This window comes from Rhamphochromis longiceps, linkage group LG17, assembly GCF_057381845.1.
Source record: "Rhamphochromis longiceps isolate RC_006_pf linkage group LG17, R_longiceps_female_GT1.1, whole genome shotgun sequence".
NCBI lineage: Eukaryota > Metazoa > Chordata > Actinopteri > Cichliformes > Cichlidae > Rhamphochromis > Rhamphochromis longiceps.
This window is the reverse complement of record NC_140573.1, coordinates 637,127-649,613: the sequence shown is the minus strand read 5'-3', so window position 1 is coordinate 649,613 and position 12,487 is coordinate 637,127. Positions and strand designations below refer to the sequence as shown.

Genomic DNA, 12,487 nt, shown 5'->3' with positions numbered 1-12,487 from the left:
ACTCAGTCTGCGTTCACATTTGATATGAGGCCAGGACGGATAATGGCTGTGTCCTGTTTGAAGATCATATATGTAAAATTGTTGTCTGACCTTCGTCGAGCCAGCCGCTCAGAGTCCGTGGTTACCATGGTTACTGTATAAGCACCTATAATGTAAACAGCTGACACAGGGGAAACCTACCGGGAGCATGGGTGTTTATGGTTTTCATTGCAAAAGAACCGTCTGTCTATGTTTCAGTGCCCTGGTCTGCCACAGTTTCCACCAGCCCCACTCCAGTCTCAGCAGTTTAGTGACCTGACTGTTCCATTTTTAACTTTTGGTGTTTCTGCCTATCACAAGATTGATAACTTCAGTCAGCACTGTAGTGCATCATTCTCACATCAGAGGGACATTTGAATACTGTTTTATACAGCATATGACTGGAAGATGAATATCAAGCAGGCATAAGTGTGATGTTGATTGAACTGAGATCTCCTACTGTCATTTCTGTTGCTGGAGATGTCCACTCTAATTTAATTTAATTTAATTAGTTTGCTGCTTTGAATTATATGCAAACATGTCCATGTGGATTATATAAGTTTCTTGAGGAAGAGAAAATATGTTCATCAAAAGAAGACAGTTGAGGTACTCGGGGCATCTAACCAGGATTCCTCCTGGACTCCTTGGTAGGTGAGATGTTTTTGGCCATGTCCTACTGGGAGGAGGTCTCAGCGGGCTTGGGGAATACTGTGTCCTCCAGGATGAGCTGGAAGGCATGGCTGGGTTGAAGGAAGTCTGTCAAATTGATAAGCAGAGGAAGTGGTGCAGCACCTGGTTCTGTTTGTAGAAGCTCAGATGTAGGGGCAGCCAATCAGATGAAAGCTGGCGTAAATAGAGGAGGGGTTGGGGTGGGGGCTCCAAAAGACTGTAGCATGCAAAACCACTACTTTGTACAATTTCTGTCGTCTACAGACAAAATCATCTTAACTTGTGATCTTGTAAGCTGCTGGTACTTGAGTTGTTTTATGCCTTTGAACAGAGCCTGGTGGGTATTTGGTCCTGCTTCTGGCATCAGTGCTAAGTTACACTAATCCAGCTGCTGGGTGTAATTTGTTATTAACCGGACTAGTTCATTTATCTATCTCTAGTATGCATTTGAAGAACTCATAATCTTCTGTGTTCTCCCTAGCTGCCCTGGGCTTATCCGTGGCCTTCATCTTAAAATTCAGAGACAACATGTTCCATGTGCTGACTGGCCAGTTCACTACTGTTCTGGTCACAGGCCTCTCCCTCTTCCTCTTTGACTTCCACCCTTCGCTGGACTTCTTCCTCCAGGCACCCACGGTCCTGCTGGCCATCTTTATCTACAATGCCAGCTGGCCCAAGGACCTGGAATATAGCCTGCAGCGGGAGAAACTACGGGTCATCAACGGGGAGGTGTTTGAGAGGTCAAGAGGGGTAGGAGACAAACCACAAATCCTCAGTAGTCACGCACACAAGCCCACACACTCCTTTTCCTCACACAACTTCGCTCACCTAACCCCGATGTATATCCACTTCCTCTACTCCCGCCCACATACCAAGTGCTCTGCAGGAAACTTGGCTCTTGTTTCTCTGTAATGTCATTTCTTGAGTGCAAGAGGAAACCTGATTCCCAGCTATGAAAATAGCATCCAGGCTCATGCTGGAGCCTTACGTCATAGAATTCCTTTAGTAGTCAAGTGTTTTTTGATGGAAGAAGCTATTTAACAATACAGTAGTCTGTGGGGATACTATCCTGGAATTCTTTTCATCCCCAGCGTCCTGTCCTGTTCTGTATTGAAGAAACCCTGTAATTCAGGTGAAATGCCAGGTTTCAGGTGTTTGTTTCTTTGCGAGAGCACTAACAAAAATACCCTCTCCATTGGCAGCCGTGGCTTTAAAATGCACGGTACTTCCCCGGTGTTTTTCGGGGAGTAAATACTGCCCTCCACTTTCTGAAAACAGAAAAAAGATGTGCACAGTGCCTCAATGTCTGCAGATTTGTCCACTGGATTTGATCACTTGTTCATTCATTCTGATGCCTTGTCTCTTTTTTGTGTTGCAGGACAGTGAGGAGCTCGAGCTCCTGACAAAGGTAAATGCAGACAGTGTTTCTGATGAAGAGTCCTTGTAGTAATGACAGAGCTCACTCCCAAGTATCCAGAGGATACTCTGCATCTTTCCTGCTGCTGATATCGAACTGGACAATTGACTGGATGGAACATGGTCACAGAGTTTCAGTCAGGTTTCAGAGCTCAGCACAGCACAGAAACAGCTTTAGTGAAGGTTACAAATGATCTTCTTATGGCCTCTGACAGTGGACTCATCTCTGTGCTTGTCCTGCTAGACCTCAGTGCAGCGTTCGATACTGTTGATCATAATATCCTATTAGAGCGATTAGAACATGCTGTAGGTATTACAAGTACTGCGCTGCAGTGGTTTGTATCATATCTATCTAATAGACTCCAATTCGTGCATGTAAATGGAGAGTCCTCTTCACACACTGAGGTTAATTATGGAGTTCCACAGGGTTCAGTGCTAGGACCAATTCTGTTTACATTATACATGCTTCCCTTAGGCAGTATCATTAGAAGACATAGCATACATTTTCACTGCTATGCAGATGACACCCAGCTCTATCTGTCCATGAAGCCAGATAACACACACCAATTAGTTAAACTGCAGGAATGTCTTAAAGACATAAAGACCTGGATGGCCGCTAACTTTCTGCTTCTTAATTCAGATAAAACTGAGGTTATTGTACTCGGCCCTGAAAATCTTAGAAATATGGTATCTAATCAGATTCTTACTCTGGATGGCATTACCTTGGCCTCCAGTAACGCGGTGAGGAACCTTGGAGTCATTTTTGACCAGGACATGTCCTTCAACGCACATATTAAACAAATATGTAAGACTGCTTTCTTCCATTTGCGCAACATCTCTAAAATTAGAAATATCCTGTCTCAGAGTGACGCTGAAAAACTAGTTCATGCATTTATTACTTCCAGGCTGGACTACTGTAATTCATTATTATCAGGATGTCCAAAAAACTCACTGAAAAGCCTTCAGCTAATCCAAAATGCTGCAGCAAGAGTCCTGACAGGGACTAGAAAGAGAGAGCATATTTCTCCTGTTTTGGCTTCCCTTCATTGGCTTCCTGTTAAATCCAGAATTGAATTCAAAATCCTGCTCCTCACATACAAGGTCTTAAATAATCAGGCCCCATCTTATCTTAATGACCTTGTAGTACCATATCACCCTATTAGAGCGCTCCGCTCTCGCTCTGCAGGCCTACTTGTTGTTCCTAGAGTATTTAAAAGTAGAATGGGAGGGAGAGCCTTCAGTTTTCAGGCCCCTCTTCTGTGGAACCAGCTTCCAGTTTGGATTCGGGAGACAGACACTATCTCTACTTTTAAGATTAGGCTTAAAACTTTCCTTTTTTCTAAAGCATATAGTTAGGGCTGGACCAGGTGACCCTGAATCCTCCCTTTGTTATGCTGCAATAGATGTAGGCTGCCGGGGGATTCCCATGATGCATTGAGTTTTTCCTTTCCAGTCACCTTTCTCACTCACTATGTATTAATAGACCTCTCTGCATTGAATCATATCTGTTATTAACCTCTGTCTCTCTTCCACAGCATGTCTTTATCCTGTCTTCCTTCTCTCACCCCAACCGGTCGCAGCAGATGGCCGCCCCTCCCTGAGCCTGGTTCTGCCGGAGGTTTCTTCCTGTTAAAAGGGAGTTTTTCCTTCCCACTGTCGCCAAAGTGCTTGCTCATAGGGGGTCATATGATTGTTGGGTTTTTCTCTGTATCTATGAAGCGCCTTGAGGCGACTTTTGTTGTGATTTGGCGCTATATAAATAAAATTGAATTGAATTGAATTGAATAGATTGTCTGTGAAAGCATTTATTTGAACAGTGATAAGCAGGTAAACGGTGAAAGATACTGTTGATAGATTATATGATAGACTCCTAGTATTAAAAACAAAGTGTTTAATAACAGAATTAGCGAAATGTGTATATTTTGGAAACGTGCCTGTCTGTGGATGACTGCTGTCATTCATATGGGGGAAAGTACCAGCAACGCTGTTTGTTGGAAAATAAGTGATACTTTTGGATTCATTATGGATTCCTTTTATGGACAGTGTATTTCTTTACATGATTCCTGTTGTACATGCTGCTATTTGACTGCTTGCTGGTGCTGGACGTCTAAGGACCAGAAACTGCAGTTTCAGGATTGTTTTGATAATAGATTTGTTTGAAATTGTGGTGATTTTGAATCTTTATCCACACTATGATGAATTCAGTTTGTATTGTACTGTGGAAGAGGCAGTTTATTTTTTTATTTGTTTATTTTCTGAGCCAGAATAAGTGGTATTGACATAATTGCCACTAATGCCTGACTTTCTGTCAGCACCACAAACTCCCTGCCTCTCTTACTTGGGGCTTGAATATTTTCTTGTTAAACTGTAAAATAACATTGTCTAAAGATTGTTGTTTGTGCCATTAAAATCCTCACGTGTGAATGCATTTTCTTGTAAAATAAATGGCAAGTTGTTTTACTTCTGTGCAAGTAATGCAATTTAATACAATCGCTGATGTCTTGTCATAAATTTGTACATTTATTTAAATACTGAGGTTTTCTGGAGGAAGACCTAAAGGGTACTAGCTGCTCTAACTCCATGTTTTTCTTCTATTACTTTGCACATGCTTGATAGCTGTTTTAGCTCCCTATCAGTTCCTTTAAGCCAACTCTTAGATATTTTACCCACCTGCTGAATAACAGTGTTCCACACCCACTAACATTATACAGATCCAAGAGAAAGGAGACTGTAACGCAGTCTGAGGTCTAAGCTTTAAATGAACAAGACTCACTTGTACATACACTTTGGCCATGTTTAATACAAACTCTGTCTCTTGCTCTATGGCAGCTGAGAGATGCTCCAGCCTCCCCATGCCCTTAATTGGATAAGTGGAAGAAAATGGGTAGGTGGATTCCAGCCCTTCTTACTCGCAAAGTGTTTTTACAACTGTGATTGCATTGAGGGGACAGTAAGTTGAGAAGGTCTGAAACTACTGTAGATATTACAAGTACGGCAGGTTGTTTCAATCATTACATGACCACTAAAATATACTTGGAAATATTTTTCCAGTTTTGCCACTAGGGGGAGGTGTTGCTCAAAAGATTGTTGCAGCGCATTGGCACTGAAAGTGAGACAAATAATTTAAAGGACCTGGTAGTAAACAAATGTTTATTTTCATATAGCCATATAGAAACAAAGAATAAATAGAAACAATGTATAGCAACAGAAACTTTACAAAAGAGAAATAATGTGATGCTTTTAATAATATTATTGGTAACTGCACTTCAAATGCAACAGATGTCCAATAAATATGTTCTATTATCTACAAAATCAACGTGTGTGCTGAAACTATGCAAGTCTGACCTAAAAAAGCCAGTTAGAGATGACAGACGATGCAATAATGTTTTAAGTTGAAACAAACAAAAAAAACCAAACAAAAAAAAACAGCAAAAACTAAAGTATGCAATCCATTTCTGAAAGCATTTTTCTTCCCTTCACTAAGTGATGGGAAAGACACAAAAAGGTTTTGGGCCAAAGGAAGCACCAAGGACCAGCTGCAGGCCAGTGTGCATCATTGGAAAGCACACACCTGTTAGTAACCATACCCCTGGTGATAGCCATCCTGATAACCGTGTTCGTATCCATGATGATGGTAACCATAGCCACCATATTCGTCTTCAGGGCAGCGCATGCCAAGCCACTGCTGGATGGCCATCTCCTGTCTGCGGAGCTGCATAGAGTCTACCAGGTCATAGATAATGGCCATGGACCACATGGGTGAGGGGTACCAGCACTTAACATTGCCGTCCTTCCCCACCAGCAGCATGGAGAAGTATTCTGGGCTGATTTGGAAGTAGTTTCTCATGTCCTTCACGAGGGTAGCTGAGAGCCCTTCACGCTCCACGGTAGCACTCCCTGGATGGACCAGAGGATCAGGTTAGGAACAACCTATTAAAGAGTGAATTTCACAATAGATGTAGCACATCGACATTTTCCTCTTCCTCTAAACTTATCACACTGAACTCAGATACCAAAAAAGTAGAGACCTTAGCTTTCAGAAAATATATCTGTTCACTATTTTGTATTAAAAATTCTTACCATTGATAGGATAGAGCTCCAAGACTCCGCCCATATCTGGCAACTCTGTGCCAACCAGCTTCAGAATGGCGATGTACCTCAGGCCTGTGTAACCATGGCAACCTTTTTTTGAAAAGACATCAGAATGAGGCAAACAATTTTTAGACAACAGCATGACTTCAAATGAGAACAGCAGTATGCTATCAAAGTTTACCTTGGACTATGACCCTGACTGACATGACCAGACAAAAGTGCAGTTTAAGAGCCTCAGCAAGCAGATTTACAGATGCTGGGAGGAAGTCATACTTGTTTTCTGCAAACAGAACAAAATGTGAAGACACGTACTGAGCAAGCTGCCAACACATCACTGTAATGCACGCCAGAAAAATTAACACTGTTTTTTAAATCTTTTTATCCAGATGTGGAAAAAAAAAGTTGTGTGCATGTGTTTACTGTCAGGTAATCACCGGCACTGGCAGACATTTTCAGAAGTAGGATGCGGCTGGTCCCCAGTGTTACAAAGCCTAGCCCGAGAGCAAGAATGTAGGCTGATGAGCCGGAGCACAGCCTGGGGCACAAGGGCACATGGCTGCGACTGGAAATGGATCCAGCCAAACCTGCTGGAATACATACAAACATGCACGCACACATGTTTATCAGACTTCCCCTTTACATTATGATTATTATACTGCCAAAGAATTTTTTAAAACTGTTGTGTGTGTCTCAGAAAGGTTTTAAAAAGACAACATTCATTCATTCATTTGTTCATTTTCAGGCACAACAAATACCTATATTGAACATAAAATACACAAAACAAAAAACAAAAATTGCCTGAAAAAGGAGTGGGACGAAGAAAACTTATTAAATCCCACCCCTATACTCACTCATCAACAAAAAACAAACAAACAATAAACTTCCCGCAGCTACGCCCATCATTGCATACAGACCCATCAACAGCCCCGGGCACATACAAGCATCTAAGCGGCAGCTCGCAAACAACAATTAGAGCCTTCATAACTGAATACAGAATATATAAATTATAAATTGCATTACCACAGGTAACAGGCAGTAATAACTACAAGTAACAAACACACATACATATACATACATATATATATCTACACACACAAGTACATATATGTACATACATATGCACACTTTTTTATTTTTATTTTTTGGAATCCATACCAGCAATGGTAAGAGGACAGACATTACAGAGCACACTAAAACCCATCATTGAGTATACTGTGACCAGACCAACTGTTTGTAGAGAAATTTAAATCTATGAATATTTTTGCATTGTTTCAATTGTAAACTCAGACTGTTCCAGATTTTCACACCACATACAGACACACAAAAGCCTTTATGGGTTGTTCGAGTTCTGGGTAATTTGAATTCTCCAAAGCCTCTCACATTATAAACCTTTTCTTGAATTTCAAATCTAGTTTGTAAATTTGCCGGTAAAAGTTTAGTAAAAGCTTTATACAAAATTATGGATGTATTGTAATTAACCAGATCCTGGAATTTAAGTAACTTTGCCTGAAGAAAGAATTTGTGAGTATGATCTAGATAACCAGCCTTGTGAATAATACGCAGTGCTCGTTTCTGTACTGCGACTAATGGATTAGTTGTATTTTTATATGTATTTCCCCACACTTCCACACAATATGTAAGATATGGAAGAACCAGGGTACAGTACAGAGTACGAAGTGCATCTTTATCAAGGAATTGTTTCACTTTGTTCAAAACTGCGAGGCTTCTAGAAATTTTGGTTTTTATGTGTCTGACGTGGGGTTTCCATGAAATTTTATTATCAATTACGACTCCCAAAAATTTGTTTTCACTCACATTATCAATTGGTACACCTTCAATGATAATTGGTAATTCTATATTATATTTTAAATTACCAAAAAACATTGCTTTAGTTTTATTTATATTTAATGATAATTTATTTATGTCCATCCATTTTTTTTTTATTAATTTTAGCTCCCTGTTTACGGTCATTACAAGATCAGTATAATTATCGCTACTGAAAAATATGTTGGTGTCATCTGCGAACAGTATGAGTTTAAGTACTTGAGAAACATCAAAAATATCATTTATGTATACATTGAAAAGTTTTGACATTGACAGGATGTAAGTGTGAACTAAAACTTGCAGAAATAATGATCAAATACAAGACACTAAAAACAACACTGCGGGTTAATTTGGTTAAAAGAATATCATTCTAATTATGCTGTGTGAGCCGTTTCGAGATATGTGGTGGCTTTTCCATTAATGGCTCATCTGTGAAACAGCTTATGAGGAGAAACAACTCAGTATAATGCAATACAAAGATGACCGTGTCATTGAGACTATATACCCCTTATCTTGTATATCAATATTCAGTAAGATGACCTTTATATTCCAAGAAATCTATGTATCAGGCAAGCTTTCAGGTCAATTCTTTAAGTAATCCAAGAGTTTTATGTGGATGTTGGCTGTTTTTGTTTATTCTCTGTCAAACTATGACTCAATAAGCACTGTTGCAACAGGGCTCACAGGGATTTTCAGTCTGGTTATTGTGTCATTTGGCATACCATAACATTTTCTTCCAATTTCTCTTCCTTAAGAGTAATTTTTTGACAGCCACCCTCACACTGACACCATTTCTGATGTGGCTTCAGTAAGCAGTATATGGATCAACTGCAAGCCCAGATGCATCTCTCAGGTCCTGTGTCAGGTCTTTGCTGCATTTTTTCACCCTGATTTTTCACACTTCAAAAGCTTCAGGAGCTTTTTGCTCAGTGCAGCATCAGCACCACGGAAATACACGGATACATCCGTAGACTCGAGACAGAATTCACAATGCGTTTTTGGGACTTTCAGGTGTATGGACCAATGTTTTATTTTCTGATCAAACCAGAACACTTTAATGAGCAGCTAGATTTGTCTCGCATTATCTGGCTGAGTTAATGCCAGTTAACATCGAAGCAGCTGGAATCCATAGCTGTGCGTGTTCATGGAGCTGCATTTTCACCTGCTGGACATCACTACCTGACAAGTTTAACTTTCTTCAGAACATTGCAGGGGCCTTATTGCCAGTATTTGTCTCTACATATCTGTGTGAGCATGTGTATCTCTTTATTAACAAACATGCCATATTGGCCCAGTTTATTTTTCTTATCATTGTTGTGAGGAGACCATAAATAGCATTTGTATTTTCTGTTGTACAGTTCATTTGCTGTTATGGATAAAAAGTGTCTTTTTTTGTTTCAAAATAGCTGATAACTATTCACTGATAGCTGCCAACATCTGAGAATAAATATAATTCTATAAAGTTGCTCTATATAGTGTGTAACTGTTAACATAGAGCATTATTAAATTTTTTGCTAATGCAATCATATGGCACATTGACTTCTGAGGAAATTTTAGACGGCACTCGTCATCAGAAAGGTTGCCTACCCCTAGCCTAGAGGAACTGACTCTTCATAAATGAACCGAGTAGGGATCGCTATCCCAGGATGGTCAGTCATACGATGCAAGATTCTCTCAAGCACAGCGCATCAACAGGACTGAACTGCCAGCCATGCAGGAGGAAGATGCAGCAGATCCTCTCTGATCACAGCCACCCCAGCCACAGACCGGCAGGTGGTTCAGGAACATTCAGGGATAATTTCTACCCACAAGCTATCAGACTTCTGAACTGCAGACATTCGGCACACACTCACTACAACTACTGGACTCTACAAACTGTCACTATAAACCAATTTAAATCCTTACTGCACAAGTTTTTGCACAACTGTAAATTCCAAACAAATTCTCTTAATATTAATACTTTAGTATTTTGTTATTTATTATTATTATTAATAAATAAATTTTCTTCTTTAATATAACTGCTCACTTCTATATGTTCATGTAAAGCTGTGGCTACAATGTTTATCTGTACATGACAATAAAACATGAAACTTGAAATTTTACAGTAGTAAGTTTGATAAGATATATTATTTACCGTAGTGAGGGGCTTTGCTGGGTGAAAACCGTTTACGTCTGCTATATTTAACCTGAAATAAAAAGGAACATTAAGCAGATTTGTTTATCAAAAGCAAATGAAAGAATGTTTCACAATGAGGTGTACAATCACAGGAGGTAAACAATACTCACATTTGCACGCTTGGTTGAAGAGTGTATCTGCTTGAGCTCATGATTACTTTCAAGTTCACACTCTAGCAACTGCTTCACCACCTGTAGCTCAGTGAACAGTATCTGACAGTGTTTGCAACCAGGAGCAGGTGTCCTCGGGAGAGGACGTCCCCTCCTTTGCTTTGCTGCATAGTAAGGTGCACTGCTTGGGATTAAAACATCAGGAGATACCCCTGTTGAATGACAAGTAACCTTGCTGCTGGAGATAGAAGGCTGCATAATTGGGATGGTGTGGTCACTGAGAGTGTCACTGGCAGAGAGAGGCTGTAGGTTTGGTCTGGTAGAGTCACCCAGAGCCTCGCTGTCAGAGGGAGGAGCAGGCCGATGGTTCAATGTAGCATGGTCACTGTGAGCCTCGCTGTCAGAGGGAGGAGCAGGCCGATGGTTCAATGTAGCATGGTCACTGGGAGCCTCGCTGTCAGAGGGAGGAGCAGGCCAGTGGATCAGTGTAGCATGGTCACTGTGAGCCTTGCTGGAAGAGGCTATAGCAGAAGCAACCTTTGACCCTTCCTCCAGTGCCCTAAAGATGCCCTCCTCAATTACAGCATCATCCACTTCATCCATGTGTGAGACCATTTGTGGTGTGGGATTTGATGCCCTCAGAAGTGCCAGTTCTTTAGCAACGTGTCTGTCCTTGGCCTTTTGCATGTAAAGTTTAATCATAGGTGTCTGAAAAAATTGGTATTAGATGTGATTAGGGTTAAATTTAAACAGTTTTCTGTGTAACCATATATCAAAACTGTCAGTATTTTACTTATTTGGGCATCCTTCACGTTTTTATCTATGCACACAACATGCTTTCTAGAGCTCGAGGAACATTATATAAATACAGCATACGGACAAAGAAAGAACCACCGTATTCTTCTATAGAAACTGGAAGACTTTCATTTCACCAGAGTAACAAATATGTAAAATGCAAGGTCCTAAATGTAAGTCCCTTTAACATAAACATCTGATTCCAGAGATCAAGGGCTGCCTCACCAACACACAAAAACCACACAGAGACACCACAAAGTCAATAACATACCTGTAATTTGTGGACCTTTTCCAGGTGCTTGTCAAGCCGTTTAAGATGTTTTGACTGACATAAGCGGACTGGACAGTCCAGATTTGTAGAAAAGCTGTAAAAATAGTAAAAAAAAATGCTGAGTAGGATGAAATAGAAATTGGATGTGTAAGATAATTGTATCAAATAAATGCAGTGCTTAGAAAAAATGTGTAGGGACAGTAAATATAAATTTATCTTTCAGAATTTATTAAGACACTTACTGCCGATGAGAAAATTGGCTCAAAAGAGTCAGCTCAGTTTTATTTACAACCTGCTCTGTGACTCTTAGGTGCTGAACAATATCAGCATATACATGTCCACATATGGGACACTTGTGTCCATTTCTGACACAGTGATGCCTTTGAGACTTTGAGGCGACAGCAACCTGTTGCCGTTCCTCTGTCCTCTGCGGCAACTCACTGCTCACGAACGCCCCCTGTACACAAAAAGAAGATGCATACAACTACTAAAAAAGTTTTATTTTTTGTCTTACTCTTACTTAATATTTACAAATGCCAATGAAAATAAATTATCTGCAGTACTGTTAGTAATTCTGACTACTTTTGATTTGACCTTTATATTTCTTTGAATATATATACTGTCTTTGAATTCATCTTGTGTACGAAACCCACTACTACTCCTCCTCATGACCTCACTAAAAATGGACTGGAGCTAACTCACCTCTTCCTTAAACTCATCTTTTCTCAATTGTCTTTAAATTTATCTGGTGGAGGTTTCCCATCATCACTCATTTCTAATCTTCTTCTAAATCTTCTCTTTAATTAATTATTGCCACATTTAATTAATTATTTAATGGTGTATTTAATTAATTCATTATGGCAGTCCTGGTGTTCCATACATATGAGCTGACCATGTGACGTAGAAGAATACAAAGACATATTTTGTTGAATGCATTGAAACTGAGAACAAATTTTACCTTTTCCATGGCCACTTTGTGAATCATTTGTCCCAAATGTTCTGCTTCATCCTTTGAATCGTCTTTAGATTCATCCTGTGTGGGTCTGCTATCATGTGTCCCATCCTCTTCAGATGCTGCCACCATCTGTTTTCAGAGAAGACAACAATATGTTTGGC

At 40.1% G+C, this 12,487-nt stretch overlaps 2 protein-coding genes across 3 annotated transcripts; one reads left to right on the top strand and one right to left on the bottom strand.

The window, feature by feature from the left end:
- The first annotated feature begins 671 nt into the window (after window positions 1-671).
- Window positions 672-2,402, top strand: LOC146648990 (UDP-sugar transporter protein SLC35A5-like). Its single transcript, XM_085385833.1, has 3 exons — window positions 672-1,024; window positions 1,169-1,437; window positions 2,066-2,402. The coding sequence occupies exons 2-3, from the start codon at window positions 1,216-1,218 to the stop codon at window positions 2,132-2,134; spliced, it is 291 nt and encodes a 96-aa protein (XP_085241959.1). The 5' UTR covers window positions 672-1,024; window positions 1,169-1,215; the 3' UTR covers window positions 2,135-2,402.
- Window positions 2,403-5,239: 2,837 nt separating this feature from the next.
- Window positions 5,240-12,470, bottom strand: LOC146648989 (uncharacterized). 2 transcript variants are annotated; one of them, XM_085385814.1, is made up of 9 exons: window positions 12,330-12,470; window positions 11,614-11,828; window positions 11,372-11,465; window positions 10,306-11,013; window positions 10,154-10,205; window positions 6,630-6,782; window positions 6,377-6,475; window positions 6,184-6,285; window positions 5,240-6,000 (listed from the first exon to the last, which is right to left on the bottom strand). In XM_085385814.1, exons 1-9 carry the CDS (start codon window positions 12,453-12,455, stop codon window positions 5,678-5,680), a joined length of 1,872 nt encoding a protein of 623 aa, XP_085241940.1. In that variant the 5' UTR covers window positions 12,456-12,470; the 3' UTR covers window positions 5,240-5,677. The 2 variants fall into 2 exon arrangements, with proteins under 2 accessions (XP_085241940.1, XP_085241942.1); XM_085385816.1 differs by having other exon boundaries at window positions 6,630-6,779.
- Window positions 12,471-12,487: the final 17 nt, after the last annotated feature.